The sequence below is a fragment of the Buceros rhinoceros genome, unplaced genomic scaffold, assembly GCF_000710305.1.
Source record: "Buceros rhinoceros silvestris isolate BGI_N320 unplaced genomic scaffold, ASM71030v1 scaffold37738, whole genome shotgun sequence".
NCBI lineage: Eukaryota > Metazoa > Chordata > Aves > Bucerotiformes > Bucerotidae > Buceros > Buceros rhinoceros.
This window is the reverse complement of record NW_010426950.1, coordinates 11634-34261: the sequence shown is the minus strand read 5'-3', so window position 1 is coordinate 34261 and position 22628 is coordinate 11634. Positions and strand designations below refer to the sequence as shown.

At 41.2% G+C, this 22628-nt stretch overlaps 1 protein-coding gene across 1 annotated transcript in view; it reads left to right on the top strand.

The window, feature by feature from the left end:
- Nucleotides 1–2366: 2366 nt before the first annotated feature.
- FAM169B (family with sequence similarity 169, member B) overlaps nucleotides 2367–22628 on the top strand; it is a gene marked incomplete at its 3' end in the record, with an annotated part of 31671 nt that continues 11409 nt past the window's right edge. The window contains 5 exon segments of the mRNA XM_010141702.1: nucleotides 2367–2393; nucleotides 3241–3301; nucleotides 12222–12355; nucleotides 15103–15202; nucleotides 22284–22369. Coding sequence (XP_010140004.1) covers nucleotides 2367–2393; nucleotides 3241–3301; nucleotides 12222–12355; nucleotides 15103–15202; nucleotides 22284–22369 — 408 coding nt within the window.

The following is a 22628-nucleotide window of genomic DNA, read 5'->3' as shown; positions in this document are numbered from 1 at the left end:
CTGGGAAGACGGCTCGGTGGCCTGCGGCCGTTACCGGGCGAGCCCCGGCTCTTGGTGGCCATGCTCCCAGCTCCCTGCTCTCACAGGGTGGCTTGAGAGAGGTGGCCCAGTCCGCCCCCGCGGCATGCAGCAGGGTCGGCCAGAGCAGGCTGCTCCTGGGCTTTTCGCCCTTTCCCAAGCGTACCGTAACTTTGCCAAGCTGTAGGCTAGTCCAAGCCTGCCCTGGAGCAGAGAGGAACCGGCCTCCTGATCCCTGTCAGCTTCGCTGCGGCAGGTGATGCTGGGGAAGGGCGGGAGACAGGCTGTGGTTAGAGCCTCCCAGCGCAGGTACAGAGCGTGGGGCTTCAGGGGCAAAGTGCTTTTTAAAGAAAAGAGGGGTACGGTGTCAAGAAGACAGAAGAGCAGGGGGATGCGGTGTCAAAACACGTTTCTAAGGCCAGATCTCAGGCATCAGCATCAGCAAGTGTTGACCCAAACTGAGCAAAAACATGGTTGAACAAAAGTGTGGTTTAACAGGGGCAAAAGGAGCAGTAAACACGTTGCTGCTTCACCACAGTAGCATTAGTTGGAGGATTTTGGTGCAGAGGTGAGATGTAAAAGGACTGCTATACTACAGAGTACTTCCATTTCTTTAAAAAGTGTTTGGTAAAAATCTTTATTTGCTGATCGTGAGCCGACTAGAGCAAGAAATACATGGTCTCTAATGATGAATTGTGGAGGAAAAAAGAGACTCGCCCCTCACCTCCTTCCAGCAGGAGTTCCTTTACTGCTGTTTCTGACAGCCGGCAGAGAGCTGCTCTGCCCAGCAGAGGCCAACGCAAGAGAACTCACCGTTCCCAACGCGGTGGAAGGTTGGTTCCCAAATGGCAGTGCTCCTAGTGCTTGGTGAGGGAGCGGATTTGAGGGCAGGTAGATCTGTACGTGCTCCACCATGGATTTCCAAGGGACTCTGGTGTGTTCCTGTTTGTATTTGATTAGGAGCACTTCCAGGAATCTCTGTTCACGCGCTTGTTTGGATAAGGGCCTGTTGCATCACCTCAGTTAGCTTTTGCACTGCTTTCCCTCCTGCTCTGTTTTTATATTCTTCTGTCTTAATTTGTCACGCTAGCAGGTAAATGGAGAGGAAGAGAATTTATCTTCTGAAACACATTTTAAGTTGCTGCCATTTATCTAAAGCACCTACTTCATCCCCTTCAGTAAAATAATGATGCTGTTCATTAGTTCCTCGAGCTGCTCATGGCTAAATGCACCATAGTCAGGTTGTTCTCTTTTCCCCCTCCTATCAGCCACTTATGAAAGTCAAACATTTGTAATAATGCTATCGTGTGTTTTTGGAAGACTCGCAGTTCTGCTCATGTTTTTACGTAAAATATCTCTAGATGAATGCGACTTGGTTTTTCATGTCTGAGCAAGCATTGTACTGTTGGACACTGCAGTTAATGACTATATTTTCCCCCTAACTTTTTGACTTCTCTCAAACTGAATGTTTAGAGCTGTTGTTCTTTCATCCCCTTCCTCTTTTGGGACAGCTGCTATTGTTTTGTGGTATCATCTGAGTTTTGGCTTAGTTATTTAATTGGATATACCTATGTGTAAAAATAATTGTGGAGCAATTGGCAGTAGGTTGAGTGTACAGCACGCTTGAAGAGCGTGTTGGAGTCAGCCAGTCAGCCATCCGCTCTTCTTGTGCAAATAGTGTTTTTCAGTTTACGTCGTGCTGTAATTGAGACGCTACAATGAGGTCTCGAGGTCTGTGCCTGTAGCTGTTTCTCACAGGACAAGTTTGCTCACACTTCCAGGTTTCCAAGCTCCTGGATAGGTCCTGGGCAACCTTACTGTTGAGAAGCAGGCCAGCTGTTGACCTAGAACTTGAGGTTCTTGTTTCAAATTCAGCCTTGTCACGAGTTCTTTTTTATTTTAGGACACTTTGAAAGTCAAATTTGTATGCGTTGCCCATCTGACAGCAAGGCTAGGAAGGATGTTCAGTGAATAACAACATGTATACGAGTCTGGCCAGAGAAATAGCAAGTTGCTGGATGAGAAACCATAAGTCTAGTTTAACAACTGCATTAATGAAGCCTTAAATTTCCACCTGTCTCTCTAGGAAGGTGGAAATCTCTGCCCTCCATGAAATTCATGTTAATCATTTTGCAGGCAGGCAGTCAGCTGCCTGGAAAGTGGAATCATGAAATTCATGTAGTGTAAAAGCACTATCATGAATGTGATCCCAGCATCTAGAAAACTTACTTGCAGCTCTGAGATGAAACTGATGAACAGTTCCTTCAGTGTAACTAAAATCTCACGTATGGAACACGTAGAATTTTACTCAAACTGAGGAGTGTGTATCTCTAAGAGGTAAGGGCGTCATGACCTCTTTGCTTTCCGTGTCACAGGTAAGGCAAGCTACTGAAACCTCGCTTTCTTTTACATAAATATGTAGCTATGGTCTAGAAGGAAAGAAAACAAGAAACAAAATCCTTGCTACTCTCCTCAGAGAAAAAATTCAGTCTAAAAACTCAGCAAACAAACCTGAGTTCCTTCCCGTAGCAGCATTGCAGTGAATACACTCCTTTACTTGGGGGAAAGTATGAGAAAACAAAAAACACCAGAGAAAGAGTCTAGCCAGTTTGAATTTGCAAGTGGGAGGTGTGCAGACATTATGGCTGGGAGTATGTTAAAAGAACCTACATAGAACCAGCTGCTCTGTGTTTTCCACGTTGTATAATGGTTGTGTACTGAGAGACTCCCAAACGCTTCGGAGATCCGCAATTCTGGTGTGTTGTCTTTGCAAAATGACTGGTAGACCCTCAGGTCGCACGTATTTGAAGTAAATCGTGTCCTGCTCAGTTACTGAGAGGTTTGTGGATGCTTAAAAATGTTGAGTTTGTAACCTTTGAAACTGCTGTCTGGTGGCTGGTCTTTATAGTATTACTGACAACAGATGGCAAATGGCTCCGCTGATGTAATTCTTGCTGGTGTTTCATTCCTGTGAAGTTGCACAGTTTCAAAATCTCAGAAAGTGCCTCAATATTTTTCCTGCATAATCATTTCAAGCCAACCAAAATAAAAACATTTCATATTATTCAAATTCCCATGGTGTCATGTGACATTTTTGTCACGATTGCCTTGCAGCAGTTTCAGAGAAGTGCACGTTTGGTAGCAATTTAAGTCCTGTGTCCTTTAAGTAATGCTTATTAGTACGTAACAGATGCTGTTTAGAAACATTATGCCTTTTAATAGGCTCTGCTTTTAGACTACACGTTCTCAATCCAGGCAGACTGTGGATCAGGCAAGCTCGGAGGTATGCTCTCGTTTATGCAAAGCCTAAGTCAATTTTCTGCTCTGAAGTCAAGCCATGTGTTTTCCCTTGTTTCTTCCATTCTGGTCATAGCTGCCTTGCTGTGTTTTTCCCCCTAGTCATATCTTTGGCTGATTGTCAAGCCATTACAATCAAAACCTTTTGAATTTTTAACCACCAGCAGTGGTTTCTTTTGTCCTTACAGAAGAGCCTGTGTAAACTGAATTCAAACGCGCTCAGCCTTACTGTCAAGAGCACAGCAAGCACAGTTAGCCCTCTGTTGCCAGCCTGTCCTTCCTTCTCTGCTTCTTCCTCCTCCCAAAAGGAGAAAAGGGGAAAAGCAGAGCCATGCTGATTTTGGAGCACCTTCAAAGACATGTAGAATAGCCAACACAATGGCACAGAGAAACGAGAGATGTTTACATATTTCCTCCACTACGTGCAGCTGTTTATTAAAGAGAGTTCTGAGACAGACTAAGAACTTGAGATCGCTGGTGCAGGTGATGTATTAATTTGAAGCCACATAATAACTTTAGCAAAGTGGAAATTACTGGGGGAAAGGATTTTTTGGTTTCTTTTCTTGCCTTTTTTGCTCAAATTAATTGCTTTATTTTGAGATTATTCTGGCTGTACAAATTGCTCCTTGCAAGTAATTTGGAGAAAGGCTGCTGGGCTTTCTTAGGCAGACTTATGCACTCTACTGGTGGGAGCAGAAGATGTGGCAGATGTAAAACATTTGCAACTCAAAGTAAGTGCTGTCTGAAATTGGTATCCCTGAAAATCTAGACAGTTGTCTCATATTTTCATCTCTACTTTGTTTGTCTGGAGAATGTTGTCCTTTCTGGTAGCAAACCAGGGCTTTAAGGACTCTTGGTGTGCCACACATTCTGCTGAAGTTTGTCTGACTTGAAGATAGGGGCTGTGTGTAGGGCGGCCTTAGGTCTCCCACGTCTGCTTTTGAGTGATGGCTGTAATAGGGAAATGTAATTCATGTGGTCCTTCAATACTAGCCCTGTGCCAGGTTGTGGCAGTGGGTGTTTAGCAATAATTTTAAATGCTCCTTGGTCTTAAAATAGGGCTATTTCCTGAAAGTGCTCTAACTGTCAGTCTGTCTGGCTTCTCCCCACAGGATGAAATCATCTTCATGCTAGACCATTTGCCAGACTCGTTGTCATTTCCTGCCATTCCACTATTCCTTGTTTATCACTGTGGAAGGCATTGTCTTCCTCTGTTCCCTTACGTGACAGGATGACTTGACCAGCGCATGCTCCTTTCTATCTTCCATCTCTGTAAAGGATCGAATTGCCACTATGTGCATTTGAACTTGTGATTCATAAATGCTCTACTGCTGTTCACAGAACCTTTTCTTGTCATTTTCCTTTCAAATCAGCCTCTCTGAATAATGAAAATAGTTCAGCGATGTAGCTCTGTGTCATTCAGGGCCTCCCACTTCTTTTTTGCTTAGATTTTAAGAGTCAGACTCTCATTTGAGGTCAGGCCTGGCCTATGAACTGCTGCTGGCACAGCTATTTTGGCTGTGGGTACGATGAAGGGAGATGTAGCACTGACATAACTGCTGGAAAAAGCCCCTGCTAGGAACACTGTTGTTCTGGAAAACTTGTATATTTTTCTTGTGTATTTTATTTTGTTTCAGGGGTAGACAAAAACACTGACAAATCTAGATTTTTTTTTTTTTCTTAGGTATGCAATGATATCCTTACCACTGCCTTCAGTAGTTGAAGTTAGACTTTTCCAGAAAGATTTCTGCCCATTTTTTGGCTGTGCTTAAACCAGTATATGTTAAGAACTCAAGTCTGATGTTCACAGGTTCAGAGGAATTAGCAGCAATCCCACTGAATCAGTGGAATTTCCTCGAGGAAAACCCGTTGTGAAGATAAACCTTAAAGCCTGAATTAATGACAACCCTGAAGGTCCCTTTTCCTCAGGCTTGTGTCTCCTCTGAGTTGTTCTGTCAGCTCCCTCCTCCTCTTTCACATCTAAGCGCTGTGAAAGAGAGTTAGATGTGCAGAAGTATGAATTCCTGGTGTGCCATAGTTACAGCTGGTGGCACTTGCATGGTTTAACAGTATGCTGCAGTTTTGATTTATAAGGTCTGTTTCTGGACCATAATGCTGTAGCTTTTTTCAATTACATTGGGTTGGAACCTTGTGCGCAACATGCCGGTGCAGATGTGCATTCTGTGTATAATAGGACGGGGATCACTTGTTTACACAGACGTATTTTAATTTAGCTCGACTAAGAGCTGGGTGCGGCTTTATTTTGGTAAGCGTAACACTGCTAAAGATCCATCTGAGGAAAAATAGATGTAGTTGGAACCTGTTTGCTGAGCATTCAGTGCAGGAAGCCTGCAAGTTGGAGTGGAGGAATTGCCCTTCAGTACACACTTGCTGTTACGTGATCCCTTCAGTGTGCACTTGCTTTCCTAGCTTTGAAAATGGTGTAAATAATGTGGTTTCATCTAGGTATTTTTCCAAAAAGAGCTAAATAATTAAATCACTTATTTAACTCCCTTGTCTAATTTTTTCCTGTTTCATAAGTTGCAGATTACTTTAAGTTTTGGAAAATGGATAACACACGTTTTATAGACCCTGATCATATGAGGTTCTGAGGGCTTTCACAGCTCCTTGAAGCGAGTGGCAATTGAAGGTGTTTGACACTTCTCAGAGTTTAAAGCTTTTTTCTTCCCTTTTCTGAAATCAGTAGTAAAAATGTGTTAGCGGGAATGAGACAGCTAATGTGATCGCATCCTGCCTTCAGGATGCCTAGCATTTGGTCTGCTCTGCATCGGAGTGCTAGAATTTGCAATAATGACATGTAAAGCTACAGCTGAACTCGTCTATTTAATCTGTTTGATTTCTAAATTGGGAATGGGATTAGCATTATTTATTTCCCTTCTGCCTTCATTTATTGATTCTGCAGCATTAAATTATTTACAGACAGAAACTTATATTTCGTTTGTCTTCTGAAGCCCTTCTTGCCATTGGAATTGTGATTGAAGAGTGAGTAATGTATAAATGGCACTTTTGGATCAAAACATAGAAGCCTGTTAATGCCAATGCATTTTTTCATCCTTTATGTGCTGGGAGGGATTGCTGTATTAGTAATAGTACGTTGTTGTCAATAATGATGTACAGCATGTGGTTGAGAACTACCTTGCCATGTTGGACAGATACCACACCACGGCGTTTGCCCACTAGCTCCATTGCCACCACATGTTGTTATGACATTGAAGTTTCACTTACGCTAGAACTTGGATTTCTGACATGTACTTGCTCAATTAAATTCAGGGTGTGAGAGTCAGGTTCTGCATGTACTCCCAGGAATGTGCCAAAGACCTCTTCCTTCCTTTGAAAGGTTAAATAAATAGAGTTGTCTAACGATAACCACATGCACAGAGTTGTTCAAGCTCATTGGAAGGACAGGACAAGAGTCAATGATAAGCACTGCTGTCTAACACAGACATCCCACTCCTCTGAGAGGGTGATGGAAAGCGCTTTTTCTAAATGTGCAAGATTCAGAAGGACAAAAATGTTACCTTTAGATCCTAGACACGTCACTGTTGTGCTGCCATAATGGCAGTCCAGGGGAGAACAGAGAAGTTTATGTTAAAGGACTTCTTTGTCATCTTAAGTTGTGATTTCAGAGGCACCGATAAGGAAAACTCAGTCCCTTTTGAAGTGGTAGATAAGACATACGGTGAACTGATAAGAAACCAGACAGAAGATGAAGTGATTTGTTGGGGGCCACAAGAATACACCTGTGTTAAGAATGAATTTTAGGAGTTCTGGTCTGAGTTGCCTGGTTTAATTACAACGACACTCCCTCTGAAATCCCGACACGATACACTGTCAGCTTGTGTCGGTCATGTGTTTGTTCGTATTGCAAGGTGGGTTTAGATATAGGGGTGGAAAAAAAGGAAAATCCTTCTTGGACAAAATCCTCACAGTACTGTCAGAAACACCTAAAAGCTGCTGAAGTGTTTGTGATTTTGTTATTGTGAAATATTTTGGCAAGAAAATAAAGCAAATACATAAAACCAGTACTGCTGTTGCAAGCATTAGGAATGGCAAAATGGAATAGTGAAACTTGAAAGTTAGGAATGTTAAGTTCTTTTTATCTGTCTCCTTTCTGTACCACTAGAAATCAGACCTAAGTATTTTTTGTGTTTTTACATGTAAAATTACTCACAAATTTGCACAATTAGCCAGATACCGATCCTGTGGCGAGTGATGGTGCTTCTGTAAACATACACTTAATGGATGCGTGTGGTAGTATTCTCTGTGTTTGTAGAACATGGAAAAGTAGTTGTAGGATAAATGATTAATTCACTTCAGACATAACGCTTTTCATGGTTCGTCTACGGTGAGGTTGATATATTTTACTTTACAGTCTGGCTGCATCTTAAATGCCCTTACAAATCTCTGAAATGGGCTTTCCAACAAACGAGGCTTTTCTGGGAGCACCAGCAATTCCTCAGTGCATCTTGATGAACCCTGGGGTGTCTAGTCTCAAAATCTGCATTGCCCACTTTGTTGGCTTAAGGAAACAGTCTTAAAAAGCTACACATGAATGCAGGAATAGAAGATTCTTAACAATGAAAGCAAATACCTCGTTTAATAAATTGTGTGTTGGGTTCCTGGCAGTACACTCTAATTTGGAACTTAAATGAATATTTAAAACATCTTTACAAAGAGACAGAGTTGATTGTCCCGAGTTGTGACTGATTTGTTAGATAATGGCAAAACAGTAAAACTAACGCATCGGTACTAAAGCGATTAGCCAAGTAAAAGAGAGCTTGAGGGATTTAATGGTGATTTGAATGTCCGTAGCATTATATTCATGAGATAAGTCTGTGGTTATCTGTGTCCTAGTTAAATTATTTCTATTATGGCACAGGGTTTAGTTGCAGAGGACATAGAAGGATCATCAAAAAGGATCTTCAGAATATCTGATTAGATTGAAGCGTGTCATTTACCTTTGGGCATTACAGCAGTCTGTAGTTTCGCTTGTGGAATTTTGCATGAGTGTGTGCACCATGTGTTTTCTGTTGTATTGAGAATAAATTCTTTTGGCCAAGTATTTCCTTGCTTACTCTAAGTGACATAATGAAATTCTTGCTGAATCTATAATGACGTGGGTCTGTCTCTAATCTACAAAAATGAATTTCTAGTTTAAGGTAGAATATTGTCTTCTATTTTGTGATTGCATTTGTTATTTATCTACCTGATGCAGAACATAAACACGTTAATCAGGTCTATTTGGATTCCCACATATTGATCTTTTTGGATCCTAAGTGAATTTTGTCTGACTTTTACCTCTCAAGAAGGGTATTTGTCCACTTCATGAGACTACCATGAAATTAATCTCCTCTATTGGAGAAGATCTGAGGTGGAAGAGCAGCAGGATCAGAAAAAGCTGAATTTAGAGACCAGGACAGAACCAGGGGCCTTGTTTTATGACTTACTGCCAGAGTTGTGTGACATTTTAGACTGAGGTACCTACAGGTGCTGGGAGCTGGCATCTCATAAAGAAGACTGAGTTGTATCGGCAGTGCCTGCTTGTTTGTATAGCTGGCTGTGGCTGTAGCTTTTTGCTTTAAAAAAATCAGGTTCTTAGTGCAGACGTTAGACAGATCGCTAGAGTGAGAGGAGATGAACATACACATCCTCGCTTGAGAATGTGGTCCGGACTGCTTTTCCTCTCTTTTGTTTCTGTGGAGTAGAAGCAGTAGCAGGGTTTTTTTTGCCTTAAAGTCCATTCTGTATGCCTGAAATGGAAATATGCCCATTCAGATTTCTCACGTATTTAACTAGATAAGTTTTTGTCACTGGAATTACAGACACCTCCTCCTCCTTTGCCCTGAATGCCGGTGCCCTGGTACCTGTCTGTAAACCCTCTGCTGTCACTGCTGCCGCCTGGGTGATGTCTTGCCCTTGTTCACCAGCCTTGGCTATTTAAGATGGTAGCCACTTCAGCGCGAATGTCAGGAATCCATCCCTCTAATGCCATAGGCCTCCCGTTCTAAATTTACTCTGCTTATGCTTTATGGTCCCTCCTCTGTGGCTGCAGCAAGAGGCCCCCTTTTTACGACTCGCCCCTCCTGCCTCCCTCCCCGGATGGTAACCCTTTGTGCACATAGCCCGGCTGAAAAAAGGGCTGGCTGGGTGTCGAGCGGCTTGGCTGCCACAATGTGCTCTTTTGTTGCAGCTACGTAAGATCAAATTCAAACACAATCCTGTAATTCACGTTAGGTTAGAAGGCTGTCCTTGGAACTTGGCGATTTTGGGATCCCAGGATGCTGATGGGGGCCTCAGACCGAAGCACTCACCGGACAATAGTGCTGCTTTTCTTTTAGAGCGAGGTTAACAGCTTACTGTGCATTTGATTTTGGAACATTCTGTTAGCCAGCAATAATTATTGTGGAGGTCAAATGCCTAATAACAACAGTCATGGTTCGACTTTGCTGAGGGGTTGGTTTGTTTGTTTTCTTCTTTGTACAAAAAAGCATAAAAAGGATGTATACATGAGGACAGATACAATTTCTTCACTTTGTACTGGGGAAAACTGGGAAACGCATTAGTTAACGTAAAAAAAATTTCAAACTAGTGATTTTTCTTCTGCCTGTGCCAGTTGAACAGTGTTAGTGGTACGTGCATGTGTGTGCGGGTTTTGGGAGGACGTTCACAAAAGCCAGCGATAGCACAGTGGACTTCCTGAGGGCACGCCGGGGTACCTGAAGTTCCACTTCTGCTCTGTATTGTCCCTCAAGGAACTTCACTCTCTCCCACCCCTTATATACAGAAGCTGAGACAGGTTTGTTTTCTTTGTGAAAAATTTTTGCACTTCCCCAGTGTAGGAATATGTGCTTCTAACTCATGAGGGTGTTTTCAGAGTATAACACAGGGAAGACGTGAACTGGAAGCTGAAAGTGGTTTTTAGAGAAAAAATTACGTTTGTGGAAAGCTGTGCTGATGGGAAGTTGATCAGAAGTTTTCTCTAATACATAATTATTAAATCTGTGACATGATTTCATCCTTCAAATGGTCACTATTACCTCAGAATATTATGCATATTATGTACAGAAAGTTAGTGTAACTTCAAAGGTACCAGCTGTTTTGTTCGGTGAGGAGAAAACATGATTGTGCTTATTAAGCTGCTTTGGTTTAACAATGGCAAGATGTAGCCTTGTGAGCAGCAGCTCATGAGTAGTATTTATTAGCATGGCAAATATTTTTCTTTGTGCTAAACTGAAGTCTTACATGCTGCTCTTTTGCAAAGAATTAATTTAACAGTAAATTTACGTTACTGAAGTTTTTAATAATAATCTTTAATTTCCTTCCCTTATATGGCTTCTCTGCTTGCTGGTGTTACACAGAGCACTGGGGAAGGTCACTGCAGAAGAAACGGCCTCTGCTAAGTGCTGGCTGGAATTGTACAATGTGACTCAACTTGCCAGTGTTGCAATGCTGTTTTCTCTCCCATTTTGTCACATACAAACACACTATGAAAACCATTTACAGAGCAGCTTCTGTTCAGCATTCTGACTACATCTCTTTGCTGTCAAGCAAAGGATGAAAGCGGATTGCCTGCAAAGGGCAGGAAAATAGCATTTAAAGCATTTTAAGCAGTGCTGGGTGATGGTGAATTACCAGTTGTTGTTTCTTACCTTTTGCTGAGGAATCAGACACTGATTACGGCCAGAGGGAGAATGGTGTGACTGTGGGTGAATAGTCAGACCTGGTACTGCAAATCCCATGCTGCTGCTTTACATGGAAAGGTATAATTTTCAATATGGTGTTTTATGATTTAGAGATTCTGAATCTTAACACAGACAGTACTTGCAATGGTCGTTGTAAGACTATTCATTGTCGCAGCCATTTACTTCGTACTTATTACCAGTGCAGTTATTTCACATTAAACCGGGGTCACAGGAGCTGGCGTGTGAGAGCAAACAATTTTTAAAACCAGAGGATTCAGAACTAGGAGCTCAGCTATAGCAGTGTGGTAGCAGACTTTGTCCTCTGTTTGGGCCTTACAAGCACTGCAGGTGTAGCTTGTTGATTAAAAGCCCCTTAAATTGAAACTATTTCCCTCATGTGGCAGAAGACTGGCACAATACTCCTTGGGCTGCTAACTTGTTTCTTTGTCTTGAGCTGGTGATAAGCTGCCAGTCAGTTGGGTTTGTTATATCAAAAAGAGATTGTTTGGTTCCTCACAAGCACTAAGTGGGACTTCTCGTTTAGGTAACTGGCATCAGATGTATGTCATTTTTGTTTGCATGCAGTTAACAAGTACCTTGTGTGCATACCCTTCAGCACTGTGTCAAAGGATTAAAAGTTATGTTGCATAAAAGGTGATGGTTACTATTCTGGGAACTCTTATGTAAGTAAATATTTTATTATTTTTTGACATTATTTCATTGTTGTGAAATTGCCCAAAGGAAGTTACTCAAAAAAGAGAAGGGGAAAACTAATGATATGCAGCAGATCGTGGACTGACCCATAAAGGGGCAGTCTTCCAAGAAAGAGTGGAAGCTTTGGAATTCTTTTCCTGTTATGTTTTTGGACAGTACTAAAAAACTCAGGCCGTGTTTTGAAGAAGTTGTTTTGTTCTTTGAGCTTTAAAGGAATTTACTTACACCTAGAGAAATTCGAGACTGTGCTTGTTAAATTCAAAGGAGGGAAATGTGATTCGATGCTGTCATGGTTCTACTTCATAAAATTGCATGTCAGGAGGTAAATAACATGTAGATAAGTTTCTACCAACCTTACTAGTTTAGACTAGAATTGAACAATAAGGGCCCAGCTACACCAAGCTGCTGCTGGGGAAACTGAGGTTTTAAAACTCATGTTTCTTAGTTAATTAAAAAAGTAAAAAATCTTTTGCTTTATTTGAACTACAGGTTGCCTTTACTTGGTAGATACGTTAGCAGGAGATCCAGAAGTTCTGCAAGTAGATGCTGAAACATACTATGAAAAGCTCTTGAAGAAGTCTTCATCCATTCCTGATGTTTTTTCGATCCCTGGAGGAGAAGAGGTAGTAGACTGATGTTTTTCAACTAGTTTGTTGGTCATGCTCGTAGTCTGTCTGTGAATAGGGGTAAACTGGCGTGGCTGGATGACAGATCTCTTAAAATCAGCAAATTGTGCATTATTTCAAATAGTTTGCATGCTGCAGACAAGTGATAAGGTTAAACTACAAATCTAAAACCCACTGAATGTGGATAAGGGTTTGAAATATTTAGGTGAACTTTGCATCTTGACCTGCATCCTAAGAGGACTGAATCAAAGGTGAATTTGGAAGACATTTACACTGTAGCACAGCTCTGTATTCTGCCTCTCCTGTGCAGTTTACACGGGTAGTGTGATACAGTCCATTTTTGCTTCCATTCTTTCCAATACTTACTTTGAAAATTTTGACTCTGGGTTCTCTCTAGGGAACTCTGATCAGACGCGGTTGATGGATAGTATAAATACTGTAGGTGCCAGTGCTTTAGGGCCCATTCCTGAGACAACCGGGGAAAATGCTTTGGAGGTGACTGAGCAGGGCTATGAAAAATTCTGACTTCAGTAACCTGTGAAACCTTTCATTCTTGGCACTTCTTAGATCATAAAAGGTGTGCTGGGCTAACTGTTACCATACTGTCAAACCAGTTAGAGGATTAGTTAAAATAAATGTTTGGAATATGGTGGCTTTTCTACAATTTAGGAAAATAATATGCAGTAGTTTCCAGAAGACTGCTGTTTCAGGTGGGTCGCTTCAGCTTTGAGCCACAAATGGAGCAAGCCGTAAATACTCTTTTAATGCCCTCTAGTGGACCATGTAGGGTTAAATACAAACCTGAAACCGCAATGATCCCCCAGTTTAGGGCTTCTGTGTCCTCACCTCAGCCGCTCATGCCTGGCTGTACTTTGAGAGGCTCATTTGCTGTTCCATTAGGAGGGTAAGTTAAAATCCCGAGCAGCACTGAGTGTGTTCCTGTGCTAGCCAGGCACAATGAGATCAGTTAAAGGTGGACTTCTGGCTTTTGATTCAGAACCGTCTTGATTTTGTGGCTTGTCATCAGACCTTAAATATATCACATGACTGCTCTGAGTCTCATAGCAACACATTTCTCTTTGCATTCATTTAATTCAGTTCTAATCTACTCTGCAGTCAGACAGCTAGTCAAGGGCATAAGTAATGGGAATGTTCTTGCTGTATGGTTTTCTTCCTTATATTCTAATAAATAGTTCGAAGAATATTGATGTTTTGTAATTAAAAGTAAATTAAATGTAATCAGGTGAAGTTCCCATTCTCAGTGAACATCTCAGCTAACTATCTCTGTTATATATCTGCAACCTGAAGGGTGAGCAGTTTGGTGTTTGAAAAATGGCTGTAGTTACCAGGCTTTTTTTCTCCGTCCATCTGTATTAAAGCAGGTTTCAAGTGTCAGGACCAGGCAGCCACGAATAATTATTTAGCAAGTGTTAAGTGGCTGTCAGCTCACTTGCTGGAGTCACAGAACTTCTTTTTGGTATGGCATGGTCTTTGGTCAAGCATCCAGTACACAAATAGCAAGGATTACTGCAGGTCAGGGTGGCAGCACGTTGGCAGCGTTCAATCAGACAGCTACACTTGGCTCCTGCTGATGTCGTTAGCACCTGCGAAAGTGCACATTACCTTGTAAAACAAAACAACACTCGCGGCAGTGGCACTGTTGGAAATAGTACTGGCCTTCTCATTATAGCAATGCTCCCAGGTGCCATATTGACGTCAAGCCTCTTACATTTGAAGCATGCAAAGAATGGCTGAATCCCCAGAACATACTGAGATTTTGAGAAGCTCATGAATACAGATTTCAGGCAGTGTTCGTGGGCTTTTTCCTGGAGTCCAGTGTTTGCATAGATGATCCCAGGATTCTGGCACTCATAAACTAGTGAATGCTGGTTTCAACTTAAAGTTGTTATCTTGAATAATCCATATTCATACTACTCCTTCCATGCACCAAGAAATATTAAATGTATCACGTGACTGATTTGAGTTTCATAGCAAACTGACAAATGGGTGCAATTAGAGCGAGAGGCACACCCACACATACACAATGGACCAGATTTTTGAAAGTACAGTACATACTGTGCTAAATTATGCACGCTTTTTGCCTGTACCTAAACTTACATGAGAGCATTTGCAATATTCATATGGAAATCGCCATCTCTGCATATAGAGCTGTTTGAGCACAGTAATTTTGTGTTTATGTGTCACATCATTTAGAAGTTTAGTCTAAGACTGAGAGCTGGAGAGCTGCATTTTGATTTTAGCTTTGCCTGCAACATAACCACTTTGTGCCAATTATCCTGTGCCTGGCAGATAAACTGCCCAGGCACTGCCCTAGTGCTTTGATACTCCCTGTACCCCGAGGCTTAATTCATTGTTTGCAAAACACCACAAGTACTCAGCTTGGACGATGGGAGTTGTATTTGCTTTTATTTGATGTGTCTGGTCTTTCATAACACCATTTGTCTGCATGTAGCAGTGTTCAAAGCCAGGTTATGTTCTAATCATAGTGAGGTGGCATAAGGACTATGTTAACTTTGGTCGCTTGATTTCTTCTAAATTAACATTATTTACAGATAATATTAGAATATTATGTATGTTTTGGTCCCGTAAAGGTGAGGATGGAGAGGGTGTTGTGCTAAGCTTATACCATGCATGTTAATAAAACATGTAAGTACATCTAATACATTAAATACTTCTTGTGAGCTTTGCAGTACAAACAGCTACAAGGCTTGTTTGTTTTTTAGGTTAAACTTGAAGATTCCTGTGTGTGTTTTGTCCCTCTCTACCGAAATAATCCTTCTTGCAAAGTGTTGCTGTTAACTGATCCAAAGGATAAAGAGACAGGTTAGAATTGGTCAAAATATTTTGAAATTTGAGTAGTTGTACTTTCTTTACTTTGAAGATGTTCTGCTTGTTTGTATATTTAAATATTTTGGGTTTTGTTTTGAATATGAAGTGGATTCAGTTTACCTGTCACTGTTTGTGTTGGTGGGCTACTAGGATTGACAATCAGGGCTTTTAAATTCTATGCATAGCTCTGCTGGTAGCTGAAAAATCACCCTGAGGAAATCTGTTATTCTTTCTGAGTTTGTTCAAATATTTTTCTAATTCAGGATAATGGGAAATCTAATACATTGTATTTTGGGTAGAATTCTGAAATCCTTAAATGAGAGCAAATATATATGTGACATTGTATTAGGTCTTACGGATTCTTATTCATATTATTTTTACTTGATGGTATCTTTCTTCAGTCCTAGGTTTAATCACCTCCTATTTCCAGTACTGGTGTGTGAGGGGTAAATCTGGAGTGAGACCACGCTCAGGAATCGAGTCAAATCCATTTTATCTGGCAATTCTCCCAAGATACTCTTTAAACTCAACCAACTTTGCCTTGCTCTCTGCTAGTGCTGGTATTACCCTATAGCTGCAGTGTGTCAGCCTGATGGGGACACACACTACAGTTGTGTGACAGGCAGTAGAAGTCAGCATGTGCTTACTGATGTTTCTGCTTCATGAGTCACTGCTTAGAGTATCAACAGGTTGTTAAGATTTGATCAATAAATGTATTGAAGTTTTATCTTCCTTCCATCAGGATCGCAGTATCTCCAGACACAACCTGATTTCTTCCTACTTAGGCAAGTCTCATAGGCAAGTGTCTTTGAGTAGGGGATGTGAGAAAATGCACATGTAAAATAGGTAACAACTCTTAATATCACTGTCATTAACAGGAAACTCGACTCCAAGTTGCATAGTATGAGAAACCCAGGTTGTGACCCACCTAGACTGAACGAGGAGTGTTGGAGCCGTTGTGAAGCAATGGGCTATAGAATTTTTCAAACATCTGCAAAAAGAAAGTCATGGACGTGTGCACAGACCTGTTGTGCCACTTAGGGAATACAGAACACATGAAACCTCTTAAACTTTTAGCTTCTAAATGTGGCAGCAAACTAATGACATCTGTCATTAAAACCGTACTTTTAATATTTTGTTTGTTTGAAAGGATAAGCTATAAATTATGCCTGACAGGCTTTAATAGCCAGTGTTCTTAATAATACAACAAAGGCAAGGCAAAGGTGTTTAGCACACTCTGTGCAGTTCTAAAGAGTAATGATCTTACGCCTCTAGAACAGGTACTATTAGTGTAAGCCAGTTCACAGTGTTCACTGTTCAATCCAAACCCTGGAACCAGGAAATTTCTTCATAAGATCAAAAAACAGATTAAAATAATCTGTGGTTAGAGGTGAACTCTGCAAAGTTTTCCAGCTTCTTTTATGTACTATTTCAATTGGATGTTTGCTAATGGGTCGTGATTCACGTAGCTGAAGGTAGGAGACCTTTCCAAGTTACGAGTGTAGTCAAAAGACTTTCTGGTCCCTCTAAAACTATTGATATAGAATCATTTTCCTGACATTAATTTCTATATTCTGTTATCATTTTTCTCAAGAGAAATAGGCACTGGTGTGATCAAGGAGAGAAGTCTCTGCACCAGAGGCCTGACGTGCTCTGGGAGTGCAGTTGTGCGTACCTACTGACTCATGTTCAAAGGAATGTGGTTGAAAGCAGAGTGAAGTTAGTTTAGGCAGCACAAGAGGATCTGTTAACAACTACAGTGCAAAAATAAGGCATTATTAAATAAAGGCAGGAGAAAGCAGTGCATTTAGCACAAATCTTCAGTTAAACGATCTAATAGTGTTAGGAATAACAAGTATTAATGAGATACAAGTACACAAGGAAACAATGATTTCCCACAGGAACGTGTCAAACAAGTCCACATTGGAGCCTGAATTATGTGATAGTTATCTGTGCAAAAAGCTTAAACTGGCAGAATAAATACCTTATTACATTATAAACAACAGACTCACGGACTACTGACTCAGCTTGAGTCAGCAGCCCATAGTCAGAGAAACTCACAGCTCACAGAGATCAGTGCTCACAGAGATCAGTAAGTCTCGTTATTTAGGTAAGACCTACATCATCTGGCTTTCAATATTTCCTTCTAAAAGTATGACTTAAAGGATTTTACTGGAAGTTCTTTGTTTCTGGATTTTACGTGCTACAAAAACATGTGGCCAGCTTTACTACACATATCAAACTTGACTAATGTGATCTTTGTCTTTAGATGAGTTTTAATAAACTTTGATTAGCTCTCTCGAGCCTGCTGGGTGGGTGTGTGCGTGCATACCTGTGCAGATGGGTGGATACATCTGCAGTATTTTGTTCAAATATTTTTCCTACAGTTCAACAGATTTGGAATTGACTCTTAAGGCAGCAGACTGTGCTAATGTGGCAAGTCCATCTGGATTTGCTTACCTATATGACCTTTTGTTCTGACCAGTGAACAGATCAAATTGTTTCAAAACCAATTCCTTTAGAGAAAAGCAATGTGTATTAACTCAGTCATCGTCACTTAAGGACATGGTTAAAACACCAAATAGGTTGCATGATTTTTTTTTTTCCCTCCCTTGAGCTTTACACTTTTCTTGTGAACTTGAGGTGGGAGAGGCCAACCATCTTGCTATAGCTGATCTCTTCTCTTTCGCGGCGAGTCTCCATTTTAGTTTTACTAGTTTTACTTACGCTCTTAGAAGCGATTTTCCTGGTTGTCGCCATGTACTGTGTTGTGGTTGATATCAAAGACCAGTCTTGGAGTGTGTGAGCTGGATTACTTTTGGCTGAGTTGAAAATAGAGGCTGCATCCCAGAAGCACACTGATGTGCCCCAGCCTCTAATGGGCTTTTAGTTTTCAGCATCAGGCTAGAATTTGCCAACATCAGGTTCTCTGCGACGAATGGTTTGCTCTGTCAATTCAGGTTTGTTAGTGTTAGTCTTGCTAATGCAAACATGGCCCACTGATATTTTCTCGTGCAATTCATGTGGACATTTCTGAAGTGTGGAGGGAGAAGGCAGCCAAGGGTGACCCAGGATATGCTGGGTAGATGTACTTTACTGAGGAGCAATTGGAAACTGCAGATGTGGCTAGTAAGTGTGTAGGGCACATTCAGTTGTGTACTTCTCAGGCCCTGGTGTGGATAGTGAAGCAACAAGAATCATTAGAATCCTCATTGCTTGGTTCTGCCACAACTCACGTGATGCACTGGGACCAGATCATACCGCTCTTGAGAGCCACAACCTTCCTCTGCTTTGGTGATTCTAGTGACTGGTGACTGCCAAAACCCTGGGTAGAGATTTTGCCGTTGAGCTCTCTTTTCCATCTCTATTCCCTGACACCATCAGTTCTTTCAGCTTTGCTCCAGCATCTCCACCTTTTTTTCCTGGTGGCTCCCCAACATCCCTCATGCTCTAAAATGAACTCTGTACAAAGCCATGATAGTTGCTGGGGTTAAACACAACACCTGGGCAGTACCTTGATCTCAGTGAGACTTGTATGACTTGTGTAAATATATATGGGATTTTCTCTTTCAGCTTCATTTGTGTTTACATCTATCATGGTTAAGTATTCTATAGATAAAATGGTGTATAGAAATTTATGAAATGATATCCACTGCAATGTACTTATGTTCCCACAGTTCCCAAAGAAAATATTGTCAGTCTAGTAATTTATGTTTGAAATTCTAATAATTCATACTCTGGAAAAATATGGAATTCAGCAGCCTAGCTACAAGCTTGTCTGTGAAGAGCTTTATAATTTGATGGCATTTAATTCTGGAATGTAGGTTAAAGGAGGGTCGATTCCAACACTGAGATTTATATCTGACCATCTTGATCAAATGGGTGTCCAGAAGTGATGCGTAGCCTGTGGTCTGAAATGACCTGCATATTTCAAGGAGAAAATAGTCCTTTTCCATAGGACTTGGTCCTGATCGGGAGCATTTTTAGTTTATTTTTGATGGGCTGAGTGTTCTGTTCTGTTAGTATATCTGTACAAATATTTTTATGAGAATGTAAATTGTGTTGTAAGGGCTTACAGAGCATAGCACGGGTGATTAACATCTTCATAACACTAAATAAACATACCCTATTGTGGCATTTTCTGTGTGCTCTATATAATAATTTACAATAACTGTTAGATGCCATGGAACATTTATCACAAGACATTTGCAACAAATCACGGCGTAAAACTCAAATTGTAGCAGAAAACGTAATTGGTTGCAGGAAAGATATCTATCTTAGATACTTGAATAGCTGCCATTACCGCAGCATCTGCACGCCTCCCAAGCTTGAATGTAATTTACTTCAATAAGACTCTTAGGAAAGAGGGAGAAATGCTCTTATTCCATTTTAGGACAGGGAACTGGGGGGCACGCTATTCAGGGTATGTCAACGTCGCAGAGTGCGGTTTAATGTAGGATCTCTGAGCTTGCTCTATAGTCAGAGCTGACCTAGGCTTGGTTGCATGAAACTACTGGTCAGGCTAATTTACCAGTCTCCTTCCAAGGTGGAAATCTGGCAACAGCAGCCTCTGTAAGTGTGTCACCAATCTGAAACGCTGCCAGTATTAAGGTAAAAATGACTTTTTCTAGGGTAAAGAACTGGGATATTCCATATTTTTTAAACTCAAATTACATCTCTCGTATGTAGCATTGCCTTTAATTTAGTGCGTGCCTGAGGGATGCGTTTCAGCAATTCAGAGGAAGGTTGGGAAAAAGTAGTACCAGCTGGATGTTGCTTTAATTTTTCTGCTTTACTCTCTGCATAGAGTCCTGATGTGCACATTTCATTCAAATAGTTGCACACCAGTGTGGGAACATGTGGCCAGCATAGCCTAGAAAGTAAAAATATAATCCAGACCTGGGCTGGGAAGGGATCCATGTTTGCCTGGCAAAAGGAGACATTTCATAATCACAATTGCATTATGCTTAGTGCCTAATTCAACTCCGCATTTTTCAGTACTGTATTGCAAGTACCCGCAGTGGTGTGGAATCGTGTGCTTCACAGGCTCTCACCTTCTTGCAACACTCTGAATATGTTTGTCTGACTGCAAGTGATCCAAGTCCTGAGGTTTAGCAAGGCAGTGCTTACAGGGCCAGCCACCCAACTGAGCACGTATACACTCTATTAACTGTGAACTGTAGTGGATTGGACTGAATCCATTCCACCTTGTCTTGAGATTGCAGGATCGAGCACATCAAGTCTTGCAGTTGCAAGACCATTGTAAACACGTACATCGTGATTCACAGGCTTCAGGTGCTGTGTGTAATTTACTGTTGGCAATAACCTGATCTTTCTGATCAGGTGAACATAACCGAATGCCTTGGGAAGAACAACAAGGCTGGGAAAGGAGAGCGAAGGAACATGTGGTCTCACAAAGCATGCTTGCCTTTGAAATAGTGTTCCTTAAAGTTGATTATAAAATGAAAATGAGAAGCTGGGGAAGCGTGGATGGATTTAACTCTGGACCAGATGTTGACTTGAAAAATTATAACAAAAAGCAAAGTACATATGTTTGTGTGAAATCTGGAGGAATGTTTTTCCTTCAAGGAAGGCATCCATATAGATAAGGTTGCTCAATGTGATGTGACAGTTGCTATGTCAACTAGTGTTCCCTTCCACACATTTAAATTATTGAATAGCACAGAAAATGCGCTATAAAAGTGGCTCCTTAGAGCATGGTTATGCATCTTCTTATTTTCTTCAATGGTTTTTTAAAACTTTTCTGACCTTTACTATGTGTGTAAACTGTGTGTCAAACCTCTGTGCAGCCCCCACTGAAGTCAGCGTATCGTCTGTTATGGCCCCCCTGTCTGACTCGGCTCCCTTTGTAGCTGCATGTTTCAGGGCTGTGTAATGGAGCCTTGGCTGCTCGCGTTCGAAAGCAGAGTGAAAGGATTGAGGGGACAGATTGAATCCATCACAGAAAGAGTATGAAACTCCCATGCAAGTCAGTGCATAATATGTAATGAATTGAGTCTGGTGCTATAAACAGGCATCTGCCGTTGCGTGCAGTACTTTTCTCGTTGTTAACCTAGTACACAAGGCTTTTTGGCACGTGCTTTAATAATTTATTTGAAATACAAGTTAGCTAAGCGGAGTCTCCAGCCTTAAAGCCAGTGGGAGCTCCAACCTTAAAGCCAGTGGGAGCTCCAACCTTAAAGCCAGGGAAACTAACCTGTGCGCATCGGTGACATTTGTATAACCTGAGGCTAAAACAGGTGAATGAGGAGCTCACTTAAAGCCATTTCACTTCCTTGTGCATGAGTTTGTCTCTAACTCATAGATGGATTTTAACTTTGAGTTTGTCCCTAGTTGGGTAGCATAGAAAACCAGTGCACTCATTTAGGATGGAGAGAAGTGAACTCCACGCTGTTCTTTGCAGTGTACGTCCTGTATTATATTTTCTATTTTGCTGCTTGATATGTTGGTGGTCATAAATTATCAGTTTTCTATGTTTTTTCTAAAACCTCACCTAAACCCTTAAAATCTGTTCTATATCCTTTGAAATACCCCTGTGTTAAAACCTTTCTTTCTGAACAGGGCTTGGGAGTAATTTCAATGTCACTGTTGCTGCTTTAGTCTTTCTCTTCTAGATGTAATGGTAGCCATGAATTCTGCAGATAAACATGTAGGAGAAGGGTTTAAAAACTTGTTTAAATACAGGGGAAATTCTGAAAGAAACTTTAAAAACATAACCTTTAGATAGGTAGCTCTCTCTGTCCCAAATGCCACTCAGACTTACCGTGCTACTGAACAGATATTACGCAGGAAGTGCTTTATTCATACGGCACACAGGTTGTCGCACCAAAGTCACATCGATACCCGAGAAGAATTTCCTTTACTTGATGCCTTGTGTGGCGCTGAAAACTGGATATCAAGGGGCATGGAGGTGAACTTGAAATACAATTGTACTGCTGTCTCACAACAGATCAAACTGGAGTCAGCTGGAGGGAGAAGTAGATCTGTGGCTGCTTATGGACTGTTCAGAACCAACTTTGTATTTATCCGTTCCCCCGTGCTTTTCTTTTTATAGTTTTGGCAGTTTATTTGAACCAGTGTTGGTGGCCTGTTGAAGATGTGGTGAAGACGGCCGATCCTTCTAGAGATGGGCTAATTTCGGTAAGGATGCTATTTTAAATATTGGTTTTACCCTGGAGCTTCCTAGCTAGTCATATGTAATTGCCTCTGTTCTCCTGCAGCTCCTGCTTTATAACCTGTGGGGTCCGGGCTCTGTGGCTCATCAAGCACTATGCATGTCTCCCATTGCACAGTGACATGATGTTAACCTTCTCTAAACAATTTTCTGCATGCAGTTTGTGATTCATCTGTGGTATTTGTTTTGTTTTGTTTTTAGTTTATCTTTATCCTTCATCGTCTT